The 22,779-nt window shown below is 53.7% G+C and overlaps 1 protein-coding gene across 1 annotated transcript; it reads left to right on the forward strand.

Annotated features, from left to right (window-relative positions):
- Positions 1-10,374: 10,374 nt before the first annotated feature.
- On the forward strand, positions 10,375-15,066 carry SMIM42 (small integral membrane protein 42). Its single transcript, XM_058700356.1, has 2 exons — positions 10,375-10,927; positions 11,399-15,066. Exon 2 carries the CDS (start codon positions 14,312-14,314, stop codon positions 14,687-14,689), a length of 378 nt encoding a protein of 125 aa, XP_058556339.1. The 5' UTR covers positions 10,375-10,927; positions 11,399-14,311; the 3' UTR covers positions 14,690-15,066.
- Positions 15,067-22,779: the final 7,713 nt, after the last annotated feature.

Below are 22,779 nucleotides of genomic sequence, written 5' to 3' on the forward strand. Positions count from 1 at the left end.
TAGCTGTGCAGATTAAATTTTTATACACGTGCAGATAAAACTATGGGAAGGGGAAAGCTCTAAACTGTTCGCAGGGCTGTCTCTGAATAAAGACAGAAACAGGTGACTTGTGTTCTGTTTCAGTTTTATGACTCTTCTGAAATGTGTACAGTGCATGTGTGTTGTTATCCTAATACAACACGGGAGGGAGGAAAACTTCCATTCCTTCTCCAACAGCCAAGCCCGCTGAAGCACAGCAAGCAAAGTCTGTCTCCCGTGCCTCTGCAGAGAAGGGAGTGTGGGTTTTCTCTGAGTTCTGCTAACCCAAGAACATGATGTAACAAGCTGCTGCCTGATTCTCTAGAAGCATCGCGAGGAGGCCCGTCTGCAGAGGCCAGAAGAGGTGGCCCGGGAGCCTTGGGATGGCAACAGACATTCTGCAGAGGAGGTGGGGAGGGTTTCCCCGGTGGGTCTGCCCGTAGCAAGGACGCCATGAGGTCACAGAGCCCAGAAGGTACGTCCCTTCCTCTTGAGACACCAGCCACCCCACCCCAGCAGACACATGCATGACCAGACCAAAGAAATGGGGCATTCGAGGAAAAGCAGAGGCCCCACAGGCACCTGAGGACCAACACGGCCTCCTGTTCTGCCCCAAACACGCCTCCCTTGCCTTGATGACTCTGTGCGGTCAAGCTGCTTGCGAGTGAATCGCCACTGGGTGCCTCTGAGGAGTCGAGGTCCTCTGCATACGGAAGGGCGGCAGGAGACAGCGGTGGGAGCGGCCATCACTCCGCAGACGCCTCCTGCCGTGTCCACATGCCCATCCCAGCAGGCCTTCCCTACGGACGAGGAACTGGGCGACCCGCCAGACATTCCCGGCACTCCGCCCCACCCCCAGACCTTGGCCCGGAGAGCAGGAGGGGAGGAGCAGTCCTAAGAAAGGCCCCGGTTCTCTCATCTGCTCTGTCATTTAGAGCTGGAGACTCGGGACACGTTGCTTGTTTCAGCTGCGGTCGACCGGGCCTAAAGGAGGAGGGTCAGGACCACCTTCCGAAGAGGCAACCTTGCACAATCCAGGAATGCTCCCTAGTGCAGGACCAGGCGAAGTGGGCCTCCGAGGTCCTGTCGACCTCTCCCGCAGCCCTGTCCTCCGGACTCCCTTATGACACTAAAATCCGCCCCCCCCCCCCCAGTACTCCTCTTCATCAGAAGGAGAAAGGCCTAACTTAGGACAGGCACTCTCCTGACAGGCAGTTCTCTCCAAACACACACGCCCCTCCCTCCCCTCTCAAGGCTTGCTGGGACAATCCTAATTATGCTCTTGAACCTCACCAGCCTTCTTCTGCAGGTCTGAAATGCACATGTGGCCCAGGGGAAAATCTCAAGGGGCCTAGAAAGAACGCTTGCGTCTAAAAGAAGATAAAATGAATCGATTTGCAACAAGAAGAATTTCGACTTTGTAAGACGTCTTTACAAATAAAGCTCGACAAGCAGCATCTCTCTTTTTAGGTAAACGGTTTCTCCCCTGCTTGCTTCTCCTTCCACTATCCAGTTTCTTTTCCCAACAGTGTTGTTCTCCACGAGGGTTTCTGAAATCACTTGTGAAGATACGGTGTGCAGCCCCAGGGAGTTCCCACCCTGAGGGCGGCTCCAGACTTACTCACACTGACAGAAAGAGCTAGGGGGGACTTCAGCGTCCAGCCAATCCACGCCTTTCAGTTTTCAAGTGAAAATGACATGCATCGAGGGTAACTGCTTCGTGATAAAGACGCTGAGTCCCAGAGCAGTTTTTTTTTTAATTTTTAAATTCTTTTTGTAAATGTTTATTGATTTTTGAGAGAGAGAGAGAGAGAGCGCGAGAGAGAGAGCAGGGGAGGAGCAGAGAGAGAGGGAGACGGAGAATCCGAAGCAGGCTCTACATGGTCAGCACCCAGCCCAACGCGGGGCTCACACTCAGGAAGAGTGAGATCATGACCTGAGCCGAACTCGGACACTGAGCTGCCCAGGCGCCCCTCCAGACCAGGCTAGACACGAGTGTGAGAAGGGTAAAGACTGGCAAAAATAGAAGCCGTGGCAGAGAGCATGGTTTCGCAAGGCATCAGGCAGGTCAACGTGGGACAGTGTGGGGCACGCCTGGCTCCGGGCACCTACACCTGTCGGGGAGGACATGCCAGAATTAAGGGGGACAGGAAACGAGCAGAGAGCAAAGACGAGCTTTTCCAGCGCCCTCCTGAATTGGGCTTTGCACCAACTACAGCGCCAGGATGTGCGGGAAGTGGCCCGACTTCCCGACGTTAAATATGACCAACTGGAAACACAGCCCCCAAACTGAAGAGAGAGGGACCTCTTCTCAAACCTCCCTTCTTCGGAAGGCCGTGACTCAGTGCTGACGGCTCTGACCAAAGCTGCCTGCCTTTCCACGCCAGCAACAGGCAAGAAACGATTCCCCCGGGGAAATTCCATCTTCCAGTCATACCGACTCAAGACCCACAGAGTCCTAACCTTCCCTTCAATGAAATAAATGCAAAACTGGAAGAAAAACATATAGGCATTTCTCACCGACCGTGATACCAGAAGCAGCCATCCACGTGCAGCTCGCTCCCACGCGGCCAGTGGCGGGCAGGCTGGGCGTGACGCGGGGACGTGCGCGACCGTTCCAGGGCGACAACAGTGGGGTGGAAGGCATGGTCAGAGCTATGGAAAAACGAAAATGGGGAAGAGGACGCAGGTTTACGAGGGACGGGAGAAGGTGCGGTTCCTGTTCACTGAGCTCTTCCTTCAGTGAGTGTCTATCGAGCACCGAATATACCCCAGGCACGAGGAACACCACGGTGTTGAGGACGCGGTCCGTGCCTTCGTGGAGCCTCCATTTGGGGGCATACACAGACACCCGAACCTGCAGACGTAAGTGGGACGAACAAGCCAGAGGAGAGGCCTGTGGGCTGTTGGACTCAGGAGAGGCTTCCCAGAGTAATGATGACCAAGGTGGATGTCAAGGTGAAAGGCATTACGGACAAATCCCCTTTCTCCTCGGCCGATGTCTCACTTACTTTCATCTATGGCCGAGAGGACAGAGGAGCTGACCAAGGAGCCAGGTAAGAGAACCAGAGGCCAAGGCAGGCAGAGGCCAGAGGGAGAGCTGAACTCTGAGAGCCACAGGGGTGATGTCTGGGTCACTCACGGAGGCTGAGTGACAAACAGTGGAAAGGGGATGTGGGGAGCAGACACAGTCGGAGGGACAGCCGTGGCCGACCAGCTTCTTCAGCTCAAACAACTGCCACCCCCCCGTCCACTGTTTTCCCTGGTAAACCAGCCGACATCTGCGGGTCGGGAGCAATTACCCCCTCGATGGCCGAAGCATTTTCTCTCTTCGGTATTTTGTTGGCTGCTTCTGTCAGGTTGCCTTGTCCCTAAAAGATGGTGGGAAAACGTGTGTCTTCCTTCTGACACACAAGGAGACCTGACACTCGAACGCAAAGTGTCCCTGTCGTCACCTGGACGGGCTTCTCCAGTGCTGAATGAGGGTAGAGCTGCGGCCAAAGTTTTTCCCAAACTCAGTACATTTACCAGCTTTTTACTAACGAGAACCCTGGTGCCGGATGGAATGAAGGTGTGGAAGCAGCTTTGCCACACCGGACACATATTTGGGATTTGTTTGCCTCACGCGGATTCTCTCGAGGCACAGAAGGGACGGCAGGCCGACCCAGGCTCATCCCCAACTCGGTCCTGCAGACTCGCTCCCCCCGCGTGCATCTTACGGGAAGTGGCTGACACACCTCCCCCAGGCGAGATGCCTTCTCTGTCTTTCACTGGCTTCCTCCTGCCCCACTTTTTCCAGCGTGGGTGCCGTAGGGCCCGCACGGACCTTTCTTACGGTGCTTCGGTTCGCTCCGGTTCCCGGGAGACGCGCTCTGCCACCAGGGCTGAGCAAGAACAGAGGGGTGACAGGCCTCACACACGGGTTATTTTTATGAGAATCCAACGTTTCTCTTCTCAAGAATTTAAACCAAGGAAGAAAACCGAAATGAGGTCTGGTCAACCTTCCATCATCCATCATCACTGACGCTCTTGATTGCTAGCTTTCAGCAATCGCTACCCACGGGTTTTTTTGTTTGTTTGTTTTTTGTTTTTAATTTTTTTTTTAATCTTTATTTTTGAGAGAGAGATAGAATGTGAGCAGGGAGGGGCAGAGGGAGAGAGAGAGACACAGAATTCGCAGCAGGCTCCAGGCTCCAAGCTGTTGGCACAGAGCCTGACGTGGGGCTCGAACTCACAAACTGTGAGATCATGACCTGAGCCGAAGTCAGACCCTCCACCGACTGAGCCACCCAGGCGCCCCAACTACGTGCGGTTTTTAAGGGAAGCTCAGTACTTCCTTTCATGCATCATTTCACACTTTGAGGGACACAGGAGCATTTTTCAGAAGCTCTCTGAAAAAAACAAGCGATGTCCAAAAGCGAGGCTGAAATGAGACTTTACCGGGAGATCGAATGACACCTTTCAGACTTCTGAAATCTCTTGGTCTGACAGTCGTATCTGAGACAAAAGTACGGTTAGCGTACCGCGTTAGTTTACATAGTACGAATCAAAACAAGACCACGTTAGGTTTAAGATCGCCATGTCATACATGCTGCTCAAATTCGGTTGTTCTCGTGATTTTTTAAGCTGGAAATGTACAAAAGCAAGTTTAAATATTTGAAAGTTCAATCTCTTGCTGTCTTATGTTGCCTTGACATAGTCATCTCTTCATTCCCACTGCAGCCACCTGACCCTCATTAGACACACGCTATGCACTTTTAACTATCCACTGAAGCACGACTGGGCTTGGGACATACCCTTCTCACACATTCATTCTCTCAGATACAGACACACTCGCCCATCACTCCCTCGCGTCAGCCTGCTGCTGGTAAGAACATGAGTCAGTGGTCCCGGACCTGCATGAACAACAGAAGAGCAGGGAACACGGAAACATCTGCAGAGAGAACCACACCGAGGGCACGACATGGTGGCCAGAGGCTGGGGACACAAAGATGCGTAAAATTAGGTCTTTTTACTGAAGAGGAGACAGGCTCAGTGAGTTGTGTGACATACGAGTGCAAAACTAGAATTCAGCCCCAGGCCCGACCGACTCAAGACCCGTGCTCGGAAGCACCATCAAGAGAGCCCTGCGCATGACCACCTGCAAAGGACCTACGGCCTAAGAGGCAGAGCCAGAAGGAACGGGCCCAGGGAAGGAAACCGTCTGTCACGGGCAGGAGAGGAGGGCCGTCAAAAGCTTCTTGGAAGACACGCTCCTCCAGCTGAGTTGTGAAAAACCGGCAACTGGAGGAAGGCCAACAGGTTGGGAACGCACTCTCGTGCCGCTTAATTCCTAGTTTGGGAAACAGACAGGAAGCAAGAAAATGACTTTTTTTAAGTAGTGGGAAATTAAGGACACAGGGATAGAGTGATGAGGGCGCCATTTTAGGTAAGGGTGTTGGAGAAGGCCTCTCTGTCGAGGTGACTATTCGAGTACGGCCCTGAACAAAGTCATGTGAAGAAAAAAGAGAGTATTCTAGGGAGCGTGTGCGTAGCATGTTCACAAAACAGCAGTGAAGTCAGGGGACCCAGAGCAGAGTGACCACAGGAAGAGAGCAGGAGGTGAGATCCCAGCCGGAACAGGATCAAATCATGCAGGGGCTTGGAGAGGACCACAGTGTGGTCAAAGACGAAGTTTCGCCTCTTTGTGGTGGGCGCAAGGCATGAAAGGAAGCTGTATGAGTCATGAATAACCTCAGAGGTAAGTCTACCGCCCACATGTATTGCGAAGCATTCAACTGAATAATCATAGTTATGAAAGTACTTATTCTTTGGGAATCCCCCATCGCTCGCTCTCTCTCTCTCTCTCTCTCACACACACACACACACACACACACGCTGCATTGCCTCTAGTAAGCCAATTTAATATAGGTTGGAAAAAAAGATTTCTCAACAGTGCAAAAACATGTTTTGAAAAGGCAATTCTGTTCCAGCCTAGTCAAACCACTAAGGCATGATTTAAACAACAACAACAACAAAAATGCCCCGGGGGCGCTACAGGGGTGGCTCATTCAGTTAGGCAACGGACCCTTGATTCGGGCTCAGGTCATGATCTCAGTTTGAGTCCCACACCGGGCTATGCACTGACAGTGAGGAGCCTGCTTGGGATTCTCTCTCTCTCCCTCTCTCTCTGCGCCTCCCATGCTCTCCCTCTCTCTCCCTCTCTCTCTCTCTCTCTCTCTCTCTCCCTCTCAAAAATAAATAAAAAATAAACCTTAAAAAATAAAAATAAAAACAAGGCTAAGGCATATCCTCCCATTCATGCAGGGCTCTACTTGACATCCCAGATCAATGGGTCCCTCCTGACTACTGTTTCCGCGAGATTAACTTCCAATTCACACCTCCGATTCCTCCCGTTACTAAACAAGCAGCAGTGTATTGGGGGGGGGGGGGCGCGGCACTCCATGATTCTGGGGCGCTAAGCACGAAAGACCGGCAAGGGATTCCCGTACAAGAAGTGCTTAAATGCTCAGGGCCAGCGCAGTCCTGGGATGAGAAAGTCCGCAGGCATTTCGCACAGAAGAACGAGGCCAGGCATGGAGCACCCTGTTAGCAAATCCCCCCCGAACACGGCTGTCCCCGCAACACTTTCTGGTGTCAAAGTGACAAGGACAGCAAGATACAAAAGAGACAGCTTGGCTCAGCACAAGGAGAGAAGGCAGCGTGGGAGTGGGGAGAAGAGCACGGAACAGAGGGAGCTGCGAAGAGGCAACATACTTGGGAATGAGCAGAGGAACGCACGGAATGTCGGAATGTCGGAATGTCGGGGAGACACTGACGCCTCCCGCCCTTTCCGGGAGGTCTGTGTGCCCCCCCCCCCCCGCTGGGCCTGGGGGGTCTGGGGCTGGCGCTCCCCGGCAGTGAGTGCGCAGAGCCCCTCTCACAGCCAGCGCGACAATCTGCGGAGGTGCGAGGAGACAAGGTTTGCTTTCTCTTCTCTCTGAGCGAGGGTGACCGTCTATGGCCAAGGATGGCCCATCGGACTCACGAAGCAAAGACGCTGCAGAGAGACGGAACCAGAGCCTCATCAGAAGGGAACAAAACGAAGCGCGCTGCAAGGCTGCTCAACGGGGAGGCTCGGATCCGCCCGCGCTCACAACCCGGGCCGCGGGACCCTCCCCCGGAGCCCCTGGCCCGCAGTGAGGCGCAGTGCCCACGGGAGACGGTCCTCTCGAGACGATGGGGCAGGGCTCCGGGGGCTGGGTGCGAGGAGGACGGCCAAGAAAGAGAACTTCAGGCTGGTCGGGGCCAGCCTGGAAGACAGGGGTCTGCGGGTGACAGGGGCTGACGGAGAGGGTGGGACCAAGCGGAGGCCCTTGCACGAAAAGGCAAGAGCGAGGCGCCACCGAGAGAGAAGCAGCAGGACCACGCCGCAGCCCCGCCGCCGCTACTCCACACCCGGTTCTCCGGTGCAAACGGCTTATCTGCGCCAGGTCTGCCCCAGAGGCTTCAAACTTTCGTCTCCAAAAGCCTACCGCCGCCCTCTGAACTACAACACCCAACATGCTCCACTCGCAGGACGAACGACCCAGCCCCTTCCGCCCCCCGCTAGCCAATGGGCTTCGCCAATTTCCTCTGCCCCGGGAGAGAGGGCGCTTTCTGCCCCGTCAGCCGCTCGGTTTGACCCCCCAGGCGTTCCAAAAGTGCGGTACTGAAAACGAAACCAAAGGCATAGGACCCAGGGCTAAAGGCGGAGTCTTCGTCGGCGTGGATTCCACTACGGAACATGGGCCGTTTGGGCGGACGGACAGTGCCACGCCACGATTTTTGGGTTCCCTCCCCGCTTCTTCCGGAGCGGGCCTTCGTCCTGTCGCACAGGCGCACTCCACTCTTGGGGGCGGGTCTCGGGACCTCTTGGGGCGGGCCTCGGACCTCCCGCACATGCGCACTTTGCACTTTCTGCAGGACGGTCCTCCGAGCTGAGAGGCACGTGCGCGCTTCCCTGCGTTCCCCGGGAAGCAAGTTGAGACACGACCCCTCTGCTTGTTCCCGGTGCTGTTCTGCAGGTATTGTATTTGGGGTAATGCTGTCCTTTTTTTTAATTCATTTTTTTTTTCTTGTGTTGAACTTCAAGACGCAGCAATGAAATGTTCTTAAAAGAGCCCTAAAGCAGGGGTTGCAATCTGGCCTGTGTAACAGAGCAGCGGTGGGGTTGGCAGTCACCTGAAGGTCCGGCCCTGGGCCGGTGGTCTCTGAGGTTGGGAGGGAACGAGGCTCTGCCCGCCTTCTCGTGCTGGGGGTGCTATGGACCCAGGCCTGCCGCCCCCAGCCTCCAGGCCCCTGGGCCACAGGGCCCGAGAAGCGAGCAGGTGGCAGCGTCGGACGCCATGAGTATGATCTGCACGCCGGACGGCGTTGCTGGGGCTCCTGGAAGGAGCGACCAGGAAAGAAAAGACAAGCTTCGTTGGCTCCTTCTTCTCTACCTGCAACTCCTGATAATTCCCCTCCTACGTACCTTCCCATCTGACCACTTTTCTCCATCCCTGCCGCCGTTCACGCCATGTCTTGTTTAAGCGATTTCCCTGTGTCCGGTGTCCCTGTGGGATCATGCTAAAATGCAAATGCGAGCATTAAAACATGCCATAGGCTCCCTCACCCCAGCATAAAGTACACACATCTTAAGGCTGGGTGGCCTGGCCACCTCCTGCAGCCGCGCTCTCCCACCCCGTGTCCTAGTCATCCTTAAATACCAACAGGACCTTTAACCCACCAGGCTACGTTTTACCGCAAGGGCTTTTTTCATATAGAAGCAATTTTATGAGCGTCCTGAGCTCTGCTGAACATCATCCTGACTCGGTTTCTACCAGAGTCTCCTACCAACGCTCTGCACTCCCTGCCTGGCTCTGACAGATTCTGTAGCTTTCTGCTTCTGTGGTTACCAGAAGTCCAGCCTAGTTAATCCGCTTTAAAACTTCAGTCTCACACCAGGCCGTACACTCCTTCCTTCCCCCCCACCCTCCGCACCAGCCAGGCTTCCGCTGTGGGACCTGTTTGGGGGGAACTGGCGCACTCTGCGTCCTTCAGTAGGAGGCTCACTAATTTAAAGTACTTGCTGCGTGGGGAGCTGGAGGAAGCATTGGGGAAGGTGCGGGAGGAATGGCCAGGAGTGCTTCTACCTAACTGGGCATGTAATTACAATCCTCTGTCGGTTCTCTGCCTCTCGGGCTAAGGCTGACTGGTCATGGATACCTTCCACTTGGAAGGGGCCCAAATGCCAGCTGTTAAGGGAACAGAGGTTTGTTTTGTGGAAGCTCTCCCCCACTGCACAATCCCCGATGGGGAATCTGCTCCAGCTTAACTGCTTCCCCCAAGCCCCCCCGGTCCTGCCCTTGGTGGTACAACGAGGCTGTGCTGGCTACCGGTTTTCTCGGGAGGAGAGCAGCGAGGTAGCCTCAGCCCCGCTGATGGCCACACCTGTTCACGTGACTTTCGGAAACCTCACAGATCTGTCTGCACCAGCAGGAACTCGTTCTTGTTGTTTGACTAGAATAGAAGGGAAATTACAGCTCCTGTCACTAGGCTGCAGCCTCTGGATGTGACATCCCTTCCTTCGTCTGTTCAACAAGCCACTATTAACTGACCTGGAAGGGGTGAGGGGGATTTAATGCATATCTGGCTGGGGCCCTTGGCGCAGTGAGGACGGGATGACGGGTGATGGCGTATCCTGTGCTCAAACACCAGGCAGAGTTCTCAGGAGCTAGAGCCTCCTTCCTTCTGTTCTCCCTCCCTGCACCCCCTCAGTGGGGCAGAAAGGACAAATTGTCCCACGGGCCCAGGGGAAATTGCTGCTTGGCCTTCAGAGCCCTGGGATAAAATTGGATATTGCTCCCAGGACGCAATTCCAGACATCCGGCCCTCCCATAATATACCCCTGCCCTGACTTGTCTGTTCTCTCCTTCAAAATGGGGGCAGGGGCACCTGGGTGGCTCAGTCAGTTAAGCATCCGACTCTTGATTTTGGCTCAGACCCTGATCACACGGTTCATGGGTTCAAGCCATGCGTTGGGTTCCTCGCTAACAGTGTGGAGCCTGCTTGGGATTCTCTGTCTTCCTCTCCGTCTGTCTTTCTCATAATAAATATTTTTTTAATGTTTATTTATTTACTTATTTTTTTAAATTTTTTTTTAATGTTTTTTATTTATTTTTGGGACAGACAGAGACAGAGCATGAACGGGGGAGGGGCAGAGAGAGAGGGAGACACAGAATCGGAAACAGGCTCCAGGCTCCGAGCCATCAGCCCAGAGCCTGACGCGGGGCTTGAACTCACGGACCGCGAGATCGTGACCTGGCTGAAGTCGGACGCTTAACCGACTGCGCCACCCAGGCGCCCCAATGTTTATTTATTTTTAAGAGACAGAAACAGAGCACAAGCTGGGGAGGGACAGAGAGAGAAGGAGACACAGGATCCAAAGCAGGCTCCAGGCTCCAAGCTGTCAGCACAGAGCCCAACGCGGGGCTCGAACTCATGAGCCGCGAGATCATGACCTGAGCCGAAGTCGGACGCTTAACTGACTGAACCACCTAGGCACCCCTCTCATAATAAATATTTTTTAAAAATAAAATAAAATGGGGACAGCATTTTTGTCTGAAGAGCCAAGTTCCTGGGTTAACTAAAACATGAACTTACCCAGAACATCACATTCTACTGTTCATCCAACAAATACCTATTGAGCGATATTTATATGCTAGGTTTTTTTGGGGGTGGGGGAACTACAGTAAAGACAATTCCTGCTCTCAAGTCACTTACAGTCTGGGGCGGAGACGTGAAGAAACAGTTTGAGCACCAAGTACTCTGACAGAGACACGTGCATGTGGCTTGGAGGAGATACAGGTCGGGATCCCAAGGAAAACAGCCCTGACTCAGCCTTAAGGTAGGAGCTGAGCATGCAGAGAGGCGGGAGGGGAGAGAGGCTTTAAAAAAAAAAAAAAAAAAAAAAAAACAGCAATGATGTGATTTAGTGGACTAGGAGAGGAGAGGCCAGAGTCCCAGGCCTTTACTTATTGGGCCAGTGACTGTGTGCCCTTGGTCACCTTCTCCTGCCTGAGCTTCCTGCTCTGTTAGGTGAAGGAAGTGGACAAATAATAACAAGGTTCCTGTGTTCGCTTCCTGGGGCTGCTGTGACAACCGCAAACATGGTGATTGAAACCAACAGAAATTCATTCTGTCACCGACTTGGAGGCTAGATGTCTGAAATGGAGTACTGTGCTCCCCCTGGAGGCTCTGGGGGAGAATCCATTCCATGCTTTTTCCAGCGCTCAGTGGCTGTGGTTGTTCCTCAGCCCGTGGCCTCTCTCTGCTCTGTCTTCACATCTCCTTTCCTCTGCATGTCTGTCTCTCCCAGAACTCCATCCTTCTCTCTCTCAACAGCACACGTGCGATTGTGTTTGGGACCCACTAGGATAACCTAGGAGGATCCCCTCTTCTCTAGATCCTTAATTACGTCTTCTGCACATATGGTAACGTCCGCACTTTCCAGGGAATTGGCACAGATATCCTGGGGGTGGGGGATCCATTCACAGACCTTTACAAGTTCACAGAGACTGGGGAGAACCACCTTGAGAAAATCTGCACTGCCCTGCATTCTCCTCCCCACTTCCCTCCCTTTTACCCTAGCTCTTATTTAAAATAACCTACATTTGTATACAGTTTTATGGCTTAAAAGGTTATTATGCATTTATAAGCTCATTTCAGTCCCATAAAAACCTATAAATTTTGCATTATCCCTATAATTCCATTGGCAAAGAGTAAATGGAGGTTCATAGAGATTATGTGACCTGACCAAGGTCACGAGTGCTGGAAAGAGTGAGCACTGGGCTCCAACCTGAGTCTTTGGCCACAACTCCTGTGGCTCCTGCCGTCATCACCTGCCTGAATCTTGACGGGGCATCGAGAGGTTCCGAGACCGGGACTGGGAGATGCCCTTGGAGTACATTCAGCTCTCCCTGCTCCTCCTGCTGAGCACAGCTAAAAACACTGGGTGTTTTCTATAAAACCAGCATAAGAAGACCCTGAAAGGTGGGAAGAAGAAGGCAGACTGACTAGGGACCTTGGAGCCCGAGGAGGGACGTGGCAGTGAGTTCCCTGGGTTTTCTTTTTGTTTCCTACATCCTGGACTGGGTGCTGGAAAAGCAACCCAGAAATGCCAATGGGCACAGACAAAATAAAGTCTCAAGAAAAGCCTGCTTGCTTTCTCTAGCTGGAAAAACAAAACTAGGAAAGAGGCAATCCAGCAAGACATAAAAGTTTTGGACAATAATTGCCCTACCCTAGCCAAACACCATGGAAAAAATCATGGCCCCACCTCCACCACATAAGCAAAGACCAAGTGGGGACCCCAGGCTCCCACCCTTGCCCAACTATAATTAGGTACTCCTCCTCACGTCCCACCCCAGGCTGCTAGGGTAGTGTCATAGAAGACACAGTGGGATCCAGAGTGTCATAGAAGACATCCCTGCCCAGAGGTAATGAATTCGCCATCCAAGAGTTACAAGGTGCCCTTCCCTGTCCTGCCAGAGTGTCAGAGGAGGCCAACTGGGGGGATCTAAAATCCCATATCCACCCAGCAGTGAGGACTTACCTCTCTCCAACCCAGGTTTGACAAAGGAGGCCAAGTGGAGAACCCAGACCTTCACCCCACCTGGCATTACTGGGGAGATGCCCCCACCCACAACTGGCATGAAGTCAGAGGAAACTTGCTGAAATAGAAGATGTAAATAAGATCCAGAGTCTCCTAACACCCAAATGTCCAGAATACGATCAAAATCATACATCATACCAAGAACCAGGAAAATCTCAAATTAAAGAAAAAGAAAAGAAGATAATAAGCAGATGCCAACAGCACGATGGTGCAGATATGGGAATTATCTGACAGGGATTTTAAGGAATCATAAAAATGCTTCAACAAGGAATTATGAATACACTTGAAACAAATACAAAGTAGAATATCTCAGTGAAGGGGTGCCAGGGTGGCTCAGTCGGTTAAGGGTTCAGCTCTTGCTTTCAGCTCAGGTCGTGATCTCACAGTTTGTGAGATTGAGCCCCACGTTGGGCTCTGTGTCTGGGCTCAAGCATGGAGCCCACTTGGGCTTCTCTCTCTGTCTCTCTCTCTCTCTCTCTCTCTCTCTGTCTGCCTCTCCGCAACTAGGACGTTGAGAGGACTCTCTCAAAATAAATAAACTTAAAAAAAAAAAAAAGAAAATCTCAGTGAAGAAATCAACGATATAAAGGAGAACCAAATAGAAATTCCAGAACTGCAAAATATAATTACCCAAGTAAAAAAACTCCAAGGAAGGGAGGACTCAACCTCAGAATGGAGGGGGACAGAGGAAAGGACCCATGAACTTGAAGATGGAACAGTACAATTGAGCCAAGCTGAACAACAGGAAGTGGGGTAAAAAAAACAAACTTAGGTTTCTGAATCATCATGTCTTGCAGTTGAAGCAAAAAATATAACATTGCTGAATGTGATTTTCAACATATCCAGAGGAAATACTTACGTTATACTGCAAATGGATAAGGGTGAAGGAACGGAGAGGGAGGTGGTACTTTTTCTACACTTGTCTCCCAACTGGTAAGCAGTGGACACCACTAGGTCTTCATGCTGACAGAGTAATTCTGTATCGTGATTTCAGCGGTGGTTATAAGACTCTGCATGGATGATAAAATGCCATAGAACTATATGCACACATTTGCCCCAATGTCTGTTCACTGGCTTTGATTTTGTGCTATGGTCGTACTCCGTTACATGGCTTCTCTCTCTACTCTCTGTGCAACTTCCTAAGTGTCTGAAACGATTTCAAAACGAAAAGGAAAAAGATAAGGGGATTGAAGGGGCATCTTCACAAGCAATGGGGAACGCTTTCCATTCTAGAGGCCAGGCGTGAAGGGAGGCGTGCTCAGAGGACAGAGGTTTGCAGACTAGAACCTTCAGTGCAGACCCAGCCTCACCCTCAAGTGACATCACAAAGCCTCAGACGCCCCCGCCCACCACCCAGAAGTTTTATCAATTAAGCCATCAGCTCAGGACTATATTTGCACTGGAAGCTGTTGTCCAACCTGGCCGAGCACACATCTCCTCTCCCTGTTCAGTTATGTCCGAGGAAAATGGCGCCATGCAAGCAGCAGGGTCAACAGACGTGTGACTGCAGCTCCTCACCCACTCTGAGGATATAACAAAGAGCCGCCTGGTTCTCCTGGTGCGTAGTCATTGGGGGAGTCTGCTCATACACTTAGCTCAGCCCTCTCAGAGAACCCTATGTCTTCCTCACAACTCCCAGCCTTCCTGTGGGACAAGAGCACACTCACCACCGCCATATCTGACCCTGCTCGCCTAGTAAAGGTTCTCTTCTTCTTTGCACTCCTGATGACCTTAGTCACTCTACTCATCCTGGTCTGGAAGGTAACCAAAGACCGAGGCAACAAGAACAGAGAGCCAGACCCGAGAAAGGAAGATACTCTGCTGGTGCGAAGGTGGACAGTCACTGCCAAGGACTCCATTGAGGGGAAGCCTGGAGGCTCAGGAGGCAGCGTCATCCTGGAGCCAGAACCTGAGGAGGAAGAGCTGCTTTGCGGGGGAGGTCCCCCCGGGGGGGCCCCCCAGGGCCTCCCCCCTCCTCCACCACCACTTATGTAATTCACACTCATCTTGCTGTTCTCTGGCTCATCCAGGCTGCCAGGTTTGAATGTCTTCTCTCTGTGGATCTTCTAGACTGAAATTATAAATGGCTCTTGATTTCTGCATTAACCGAGGAAAAAACAAACACGTGGAGAATTAAAAATTGATTACAAAGCCCACATCTTCCTTTCTAAATTGGGCATGTGTTGACTCTGGGATATTGAAATTATTGGGAGCTCACAGCATCTCTGACTATATAATGAAGCTATACCAGAAGCTCGGTTCCAGAAGATCCTTGAAATAGAACAGCTCACCTACTCCAAATTCTAGGTAAAATGCTCCCTCCTCTTCACCTAATTCTAAGAATAAAAAGTATTATTGCTCTCAAAAAATGACGGAAAGTACCAAATACTTTTCTTTCTTCTCCCCCATCCTCCCAACTTTATGTGCTGACAAGCTTTAAAAATATCATTTTCTAAAATAATAATTTCATTTTTAAAAATCTTTTCTGGGTTTGGAATGAATTAACTCTCTTTTCAGATGAAATCCAAATTAAAGAGGCAGCATTTTGAAAATCCGTACTCTCACTCAGTTAGGCTTGGGTTACCCAAGGAGCATTTGACCATTTGCCTGGAAGGAATTAGTAATTTTTTGGAGAAAAACCTCTATGCCCAACCCCACCGTTGACTTCCTCCTCGAAGCAGCCTGTCAGGTGTTCCCTTGTCTCCCTCCACATGCGCTTGACTCTGGGGTCGAGAGCCAACAGCCCCTTCCTCAAAAGCTTTCCCCATTGCTTAAAATCATGGGACTATGTGTTCAGCCATCTCAGAGCACACGCCCCCCCTCCCCCTCCCCCCCCCCCAGCAGTGTCTGGGCTGCACACTGTGCATGTGTCAACCACAGGTTGTCCATGCACTTCCGCTATAACCTGTAGAAATTAAGGAGCTCGGTCACTTGGTGCTGAGGAGAGGTCAGTATTGCTGCCAGACGCAAGGGGAACCCCTCCCCCCGGGGCAGGGAGTGTTCCCACCTGCTTCCTCAACTGTCTGATAGGTGGTGCTTGTCTTGTGGCTGACCGACTTTAGTGGAGACAGATCACAGCTGGCCAGCAATGGGGCTGCAAGTCTCACGGCCAAGGAAGATGTATCCCTCTCTCCTCTGCAGCATGGGGCTCTTCCTCAGAGGCAGGCTAGCGTTCCTCTCCAGCTGGCTACCACGCCCCGTGTCCGTCCAGCACGCCAGCTTGGGAAGTACAGGGTGTGAGGGGGTGTTGCCTTGAGTGTGCACGGTTTCCATGCATCGTTCTGTCGAGAAGGAGCTCCACGAAGGCCTTTGTTTCTCCAAGTTGGCATCAGGGTCCTCAGCACCCCAACACTCTGCAGATGCATCTCCCCTATCCTGAAAATGCCTGTACTTATCCACCAGATGTTTACTGAGCTCTCGCGAAGAATCAGGCTCAGTCCTGGGTGCTGGAGCTGTGAGAGGAAGGGCCCCCGTTTTCTCTCTCCTTGAGCCCGTCCAGCACCGTGAGAGATAGATGTCCATGAAATGATCGCATGGGTGAATGCTTAATTATATAACAGAAAAGTGCCCTGGAAGAGAATTGGGCTTTCTGGGGGCATGTATGGAGGCGTGTATAGAAGGAGCCTGGCCCGGGCTGGAGAAGGTGTGCCTGGGCGCAGGAGCCTGGCTCAAGGGTGGAACAGGTGGAAATTCTGCACATAGGGGTGCAGGCAGGCGGCCCTGCGTTCCAGAGTGAGGTCAGCATGTGCAAAAGCCCATAACCAGAGGGGTTGTTGTGTCAATAGTATAGAAAGATGGGGCTTTGGGAGCACAAAAAGCAAGGGCCAGAATAGAAAACTACGAGCTGGAGACGCAGGTGTGAGCAGAGCCCTCACAGCCAAGTGCGTCTATTACAGGCCACTCCCCGGGACCCTAAATTACCCTCCTCCCCAAGCCACTCACGTACCCCAGATCTGTTTTACTGACAAACCAGCCGGACTGCATTGCAAGCTTATGGCCACCCGATGGCAGCAAAGGGCCACACCAGGCACAGGGACCCTCCCTTCCCCGCTCAGAGCTGGATTGTCTTCCCTAAGGGACTGCCAACCACATTATCCACAATAATGAGAATCTCTTGTCCTCAAGATCTCCTGGCTGGCATTTTCATCATTTTTAAAACATAATGTGTAATGAGCATCAATTAATATGCTGACTCTCAACATAACGGTATATCCGTTCTGCCTCCGTGCCCTGTGGAAAGGACACTGTCCCTCCTACAGGCAGGAAGATGAGGCTCCGAATCCCAGAGAGGCTGCCACCTGCCCAAGTCTCACAGCAGAGCTAGATTATCGCCCCTCTCCCATGCTTCCCCGGAGCTCCTCGGGGAATAAGACAGCCTCTGCTTGGAGACAACCCTCCTTCCCTATCAGAAGTTCCTGTCCTAAGGTGTCACCAGCACGAGTGTGTGTGGTTCTCTTGTGACTGGGGCGCCCTGCATCTTCCTCTGCCTCTCCCACCTTCAGAGCGGTCTCTGCTGCTCCAGGCCTGCAGGGACCAAGCCAGCAGGTACCGATCACCATAAAGCATCCAGAGGGTAATGGGGACCCGAGGGAGGAGACAGTGAAGGGGGAACTAAGATGCTGCTCCCTCCTCCAGGGAGCTGCCAGCTCAGATGTGGCTGAGGACCTCCCTTGAAGAGGTAACAACCCTGGGTGATTTCAGAGAAAGGCCAAGCATGGGTGCTAATGGAATGCTGTAGGCATTCTGAACCCTGAGGGCCCTCTGTGGGCTGGATCAATCAGGGAGGGCTTTCTGAAGCAGGTGACACATTAGGATACCAGACAGGGTTTAGGACTCAGAAGGAAGCACGTGACACGCATGACAAAGGGACAAGGGACAGTGAGCCAGCCACACGATACATGTAGGGGACAGTGGGAAGTCAGGTTGAGAAGAGAGTATCAGCAGTGGTAAAGGCCTTGAATGCCAGACTGGGGTGTTCGATTTCAACCGAGGGACCAAGGAAGGTTCTCCAGGACGGGAGTGACAGGGAAGTCAGCAGTCCAAATCACCTGGCCTAACTCGAGGCACAGGCGAGAGGAGCAAGGAGAGACTGCGTAAAAGGCTAGTTGAAATGTCCGCGGAACGCTGAACTCTCCAGGTCCTGGTCCTTCTCTGCTTCTGAAAGCAGGTCACAGCAATGGGGACCTTCGTCCCGGCCCCGCCCTGGGCCCCCAGCCCGCCTCGGACCTGCCCCCGGCCCTCTTCCAGCTCACTTCCCGCCCCAGGACCCAGTCCCGCCCGCGGCACTGCCTCCACCACCCCAGCCCTCGGCCCCGCCCCTGGCACTGCCTCCACCCCCGCCCCGCGGCCCTGGGCCCCGCCCCTGGCACTGCCTCCACCCCTGCCCCTCCTCCCCGCCCCGCGGCCCTCGGCCCCGCCCCTGGGCCGGCCCCGCCCCCCGGCCCTGCATCCGCCCCCCACCCTCGGCCCCGCCCCTGGACCGGCCCCACCCCCGGCACGGCCTCCGCCCCCCACCCTCGGCCCCGCCCCTGGACCGGCCCCGCCCCGGCCCTGAGGGCTGAAGGCTGAGTGCCGGCTGAACCCGGTGGTACCACGGGTTCGGGTGGGAGGGGCACCTCTTCTCCTGGAAAGGTGTAGGACTCAGAGCTGTCTTCCCCAGAGGAGGTGGAGCAGAAGGAGGCCCCGCTGGTCTCTCTCCGCTCCTGTAGCTGGCAGTCCCGGCCCAGTGACACGCAGACACCCCTGTGCGGGCCGCGGGCCCGAACGCAGAGCTGCCCAGAGCTGGGTCGGGAGCGGCGGAAGCAGACGGCCTTGGGCCGTGGAGAAGTCCACCCACATGTTACAGAGAAGCCCCTGATGCCCAGAGGGGCCACCCGGGGCGCCAACCTAGCTCCACCAGCTCTCATTCGCTGTGCAGCCAGGGGCACCTTAGTTAAGCCAGTGACTCTCAAAGTACCGCCCTGGGGTTCCTGGGGGCTCCCCAAGGCCCTTTCGGGGAGTCCACGAGGCTGAAATTACTTCCATACAAACATTACGATGTTACTTTCCTTTTACTTTATTTTGAAAGTAATCTCTACTGTCAACGTGGGGCTCGAACTCATGACCCCGAGACCAGGAGCCGCACACTCCACTGAGGGAACCAGCCAGGCGCCCCTTATTCTCTCCTTTCTCACTACTGTTCTCTCATGAGCACCCAGGGGAGTGTTTGAGCGGCGGTGTGACCTGAGTCCAGGAGGCCAAGTGTTGAAGAGATTTACAAAACTTGTACCATTCTTCCCTCAGCGTGCTTTTTGTGTTAGCATGTAATAAGTTTATTATTGTTATTTTTTATTCTTTTGAAAGCTTTACATTTATTTAGAGAGAGAGAGCACAAGCAGGGGAGAAGCAGAGAGAGAGAGAGACACACAGAATCCGAAACAGGCTCCAGTCTCTGAGCTGTCAGCACAGAGCCCGACGCGGGGCTCAGACTCACCAACCCTGAGATCATGACCTGAGCCGAAGGCGGACGCTTAACCGACTGAGCCACCCAGGGGCCCCAATTATTGTTATTTTTATATGCATTGGTAAGTGGTTTTTTTTTTGTTTTTTTTTTGATTGCCGTTTGTAATACAGCAGGTGTGGATACAGAGAACCCCTGTCAGCAAAAGCTCCTGGGGGGTCCGCCTCAATTTGTAAGAGTGTAAAGGGATCATGAAACTACAAGGTTTAAGAACCGCTGATTTAAACCGTGCCTCCGTTTCCTCCTCTGCAAAATGGGCATGACACATCTGGCGGGGTGGTCTGACACCTCAAGTAGGATGTAGAAGGCCTGCTCCAAGCACCGTGGTTGCTTAGCAACTGCATTAGGAACAGGCGTTGGGTTTCTTGAGACGGTGCCCTCCCCAGTATCCCCGCAGGGCTGCCCTTGGCTGGCTGGGGGCTTGGAGAGCCAGGGGCTGGGGGGCTGGAGATGAAGCTTTGTGGGGTGTGAAGGTGCTGAGCTGCTGCCAGCCAAGTCGGCCAGCACAAAGTCCCTCTCTGTGCCCGGGGCGGGCCCTTCGGGCAAGGTCACCGTGAGACGAATGACAATCCTACTAGATTGGAGTGCTGAGCGTCAGACGCCTGCTGGGGACACAGGTGAGACCCTCGGGGGTCTGTGCGCCTGTAGCTCACATCTCTCACCACCTGAGGGCAGCATCACCTCGGGGCCCCGGCAGAGAGGGCTCAGGACACAAAATGAGCTCTTGGAGCTTCTCTGCACCGAGAAGTCACTTCAGCGTCTCCCTGAAGCCACTGCTTTAGGGGCTGTGACATTTCCCAGCCACGAGTAAGTAAGGGCGGCCGACTCAGCAACAGGGACGATAAATCGAGGATAAGGGAAACACCTGTGGAGAGTTCCAGCCAGTTTTCTTGCACGTAACAAGGAGTTCAATGTTATATTACCTCCCGTCTCCACAGATCTTGTGGATTTAAAGCTCCGTCCAAACAAGACGGCCCCAGAGGACAACCACACACACGTGACCCGGGAAACCCTGTGTTTTCCTGTTAATAATAACAAACAGGTGCACAGCACCTTAGCGCTCACGGGTCACCCCCGAGAACAGAGAGGGAGGGGCTCGTGCTCTCTCAGTGGAGAAAACAGGTTCCAAGTGGGGACGCACAGCCCGAGGTGCCACAGCAAGTCAGGGCACAGGCAGATCTTGGAGTCTGAGGTTGCCATTCTTTGCTCTGTGTGCCCCCCAAAGACTGCGTGCCCCTCGACTCCCAGGGAATTATGTGGGTGGCTCCTTTGATCTATCCAGAGCCCAGGGCTTCTGGCCCCAACTCCCTCACCCCCAGTCAGTGCCAGTGACCTTGCCATGTCCCGCCTGAATGGCAAGCCAACCTTTCTCTTCAACTCGAAGGAGCCACTGCCACTCCTCTGAGCCCGTTCCTTCCTGCCATCCGGCCCGAGTCCTAACAAGCAGAGTCATGTGCAGCCGTGAGCCACACAGAGCCACGTGGAGCCACGGAGAACCATGCAGAGTGATGCAGGGTTACGGGGAACCATGCGGAGCCACGTCCACATGCAGTGTGGAGGGGTGGGGACAGCAGGCTGGACAGAGGCCACTGTGCTCTTCTCAGGAGAGGAGGGCAGGGGGCAAGGGGGCACGGTGAGGCAGAGGTCAGCTGGGATCACAGGCAGGGGCCCCGAGGAGTGTGAGCCCTGCCTCTGCCGCCCACTCCTTCAGGGGCTCAGGTGGCTCATTCCACCTCCAGGTCCTCGGCTGCCTCACTCATAAAACCACCTGTACGTTCCCGAAAGCCCTCCTGGGTAGAGCCACGCAGGAGGAAGTCGCGTGTGCTGGCCTCCCCAGTGGTCTACCCCTAAGTCGCTGTTCATTCATGTCAACGTGCGTTTTAGCCTGTCGCTTCTACTCTCAGCCTGAGATGCAGGGACAGGCTTTGGGGGGAGTTCTGGGGACGTGGGTGAGGGAAACACCTTTTCCCTAACTCTAAGCGAATCAAGGATTTCTCTCCTACAACCCCCACTGGTGTTAGCAATACCTGGGCTTCTGTCTCTCATAGAGACCAAGGTGCATTCACATTCTACCCGTGGCCGCAGGGCCCCTGGAATGCCATCCACGCTCATCCCACCTTGGAAATTATGACAGTTATTAGACCCGCCGCTGGACCTGGCTGTTGAATGCATTATGGAAGAAGGTGGTAGATTACCGTGTCATGAATGTGTTTGTTTGTTTTGATTCTTTCAGTAACGGCATCTCAGTAAACTTGGCTTCCTTTGCTACGCTACACGTTTCAGTTTCTGCATCTGGGAACGTTGCCATGTAGGAGTCAAGGGCAGGCCGCCCCCAAATGGGCCACTTTGGCGTAAGGACTATTCAGAAACTTTTGCCCCTCCCTTAACCACCCAGAAGAGTCTAAATTGGGGTCCTTCCCAGAATAAGGGTTATGAGCAGAGATAAATTCGATCTGAGTGACCCATCTGTATGGCAGGGCAAACATCTAATTACCAAACATCTGTTCTCCTTGTCGCCCTGTGAACTACTTGCCTCCCCTCGGAAGTCCCAGACCCCTGCCCCCTTCTCCTTAGTTCAGGGTGACATACTGACCTCATTTTGCCCGACTGTCTTTGGAATTTCCGTGTCTTCGTGGAGTCCCCGTATAAACGCTATTAAATACGATTTCCCCCTGTGGATCTGTCTCATGCCAATTGGACTCTTCGTCTGGCAGAAGGACCTCGAAGGGGACAGGAATGCTTGCTCTCCAACAGTGCGGAGGAGTCCATAGGACTCAGCAGATGCCCCAAAGGGTCCTGGGCACAGAAAAGTTTGGGACCCCTGACCCCAAACGGTCCTCCAGGGCGTCTGTGTCCAGCCAGGCTCCTGGCTCGGAGCTCCCTGTGTGCAGAGGGACTCATGGCGCGAGGCTGAAGGGTGAGGTGCCTCTTTCCTGAGCACCTACATGTGCCAAACTTGCTCATTACATCCCCACAAGGAATCGGAGAAGCGGGATAGACTGTGCGTACTTTAAAGAGGGACACACGCAAAAGCTCACGCTAGCAGTGTTAACCCTCTGCTCCTCTGTGTGGCCCCCCCGGTCCCTCCGCGGAGCCCCGTCCCGGCACGTGGTGAGCTGGGCCCTGGCGGGACCCCACCAGCCGTGTGATGGGCCAGTCCCTCCTCCGAGAGCCTGAGTCCACGGTCCGCGAGGCCTCGTCGTGGGGATCGAGGGAAGTATGTGTGTGAAGAGCCTCACATGGTCCTAGACGCGGGCTAGGTCCTAAAACGTGGCCGTCCTCACTGTCACAGACAGGGGCCCAGCACACGGCATCCGGACATACACTCCTGTCCGTTTCGGGAATGGTGGGCCAGTCCTAAGGCCTCCCTCCCACCTGCAACTGCTGTCATCAGAAACGGCCCGGAATTTTGTTTGCTTTCTTTCTTGGCATCCATCACGTCTAAAGGCCAAATGGAGCTCCTGCCCTGCCCGGCGAGGACCCCAGGCTGGAGGGGGCCGGTCAGTGCCCAGCCGGGCCCGCGTGGTGGCTGAGGCATCCCTCTCTGTACCTGACAGATAATTGCGCCAAGGCAAATGTGGCTGCC

Source organism: Neofelis nebulosa, chromosome 15 (assembly GCF_028018385.1).
Source record: "Neofelis nebulosa isolate mNeoNeb1 chromosome 15, mNeoNeb1.pri, whole genome shotgun sequence".
NCBI lineage: Eukaryota > Metazoa > Chordata > Mammalia > Carnivora > Felidae > Neofelis > Neofelis nebulosa.

Coding starts and splice junctions, on each gene's coding strand:
- SMIM42 (XM_058700356.1), top strand. CDS start 14,312: ATGTCTTCCTCACAACTCCCAGCCTTCCTGTGGGACAAGAGCACACTC.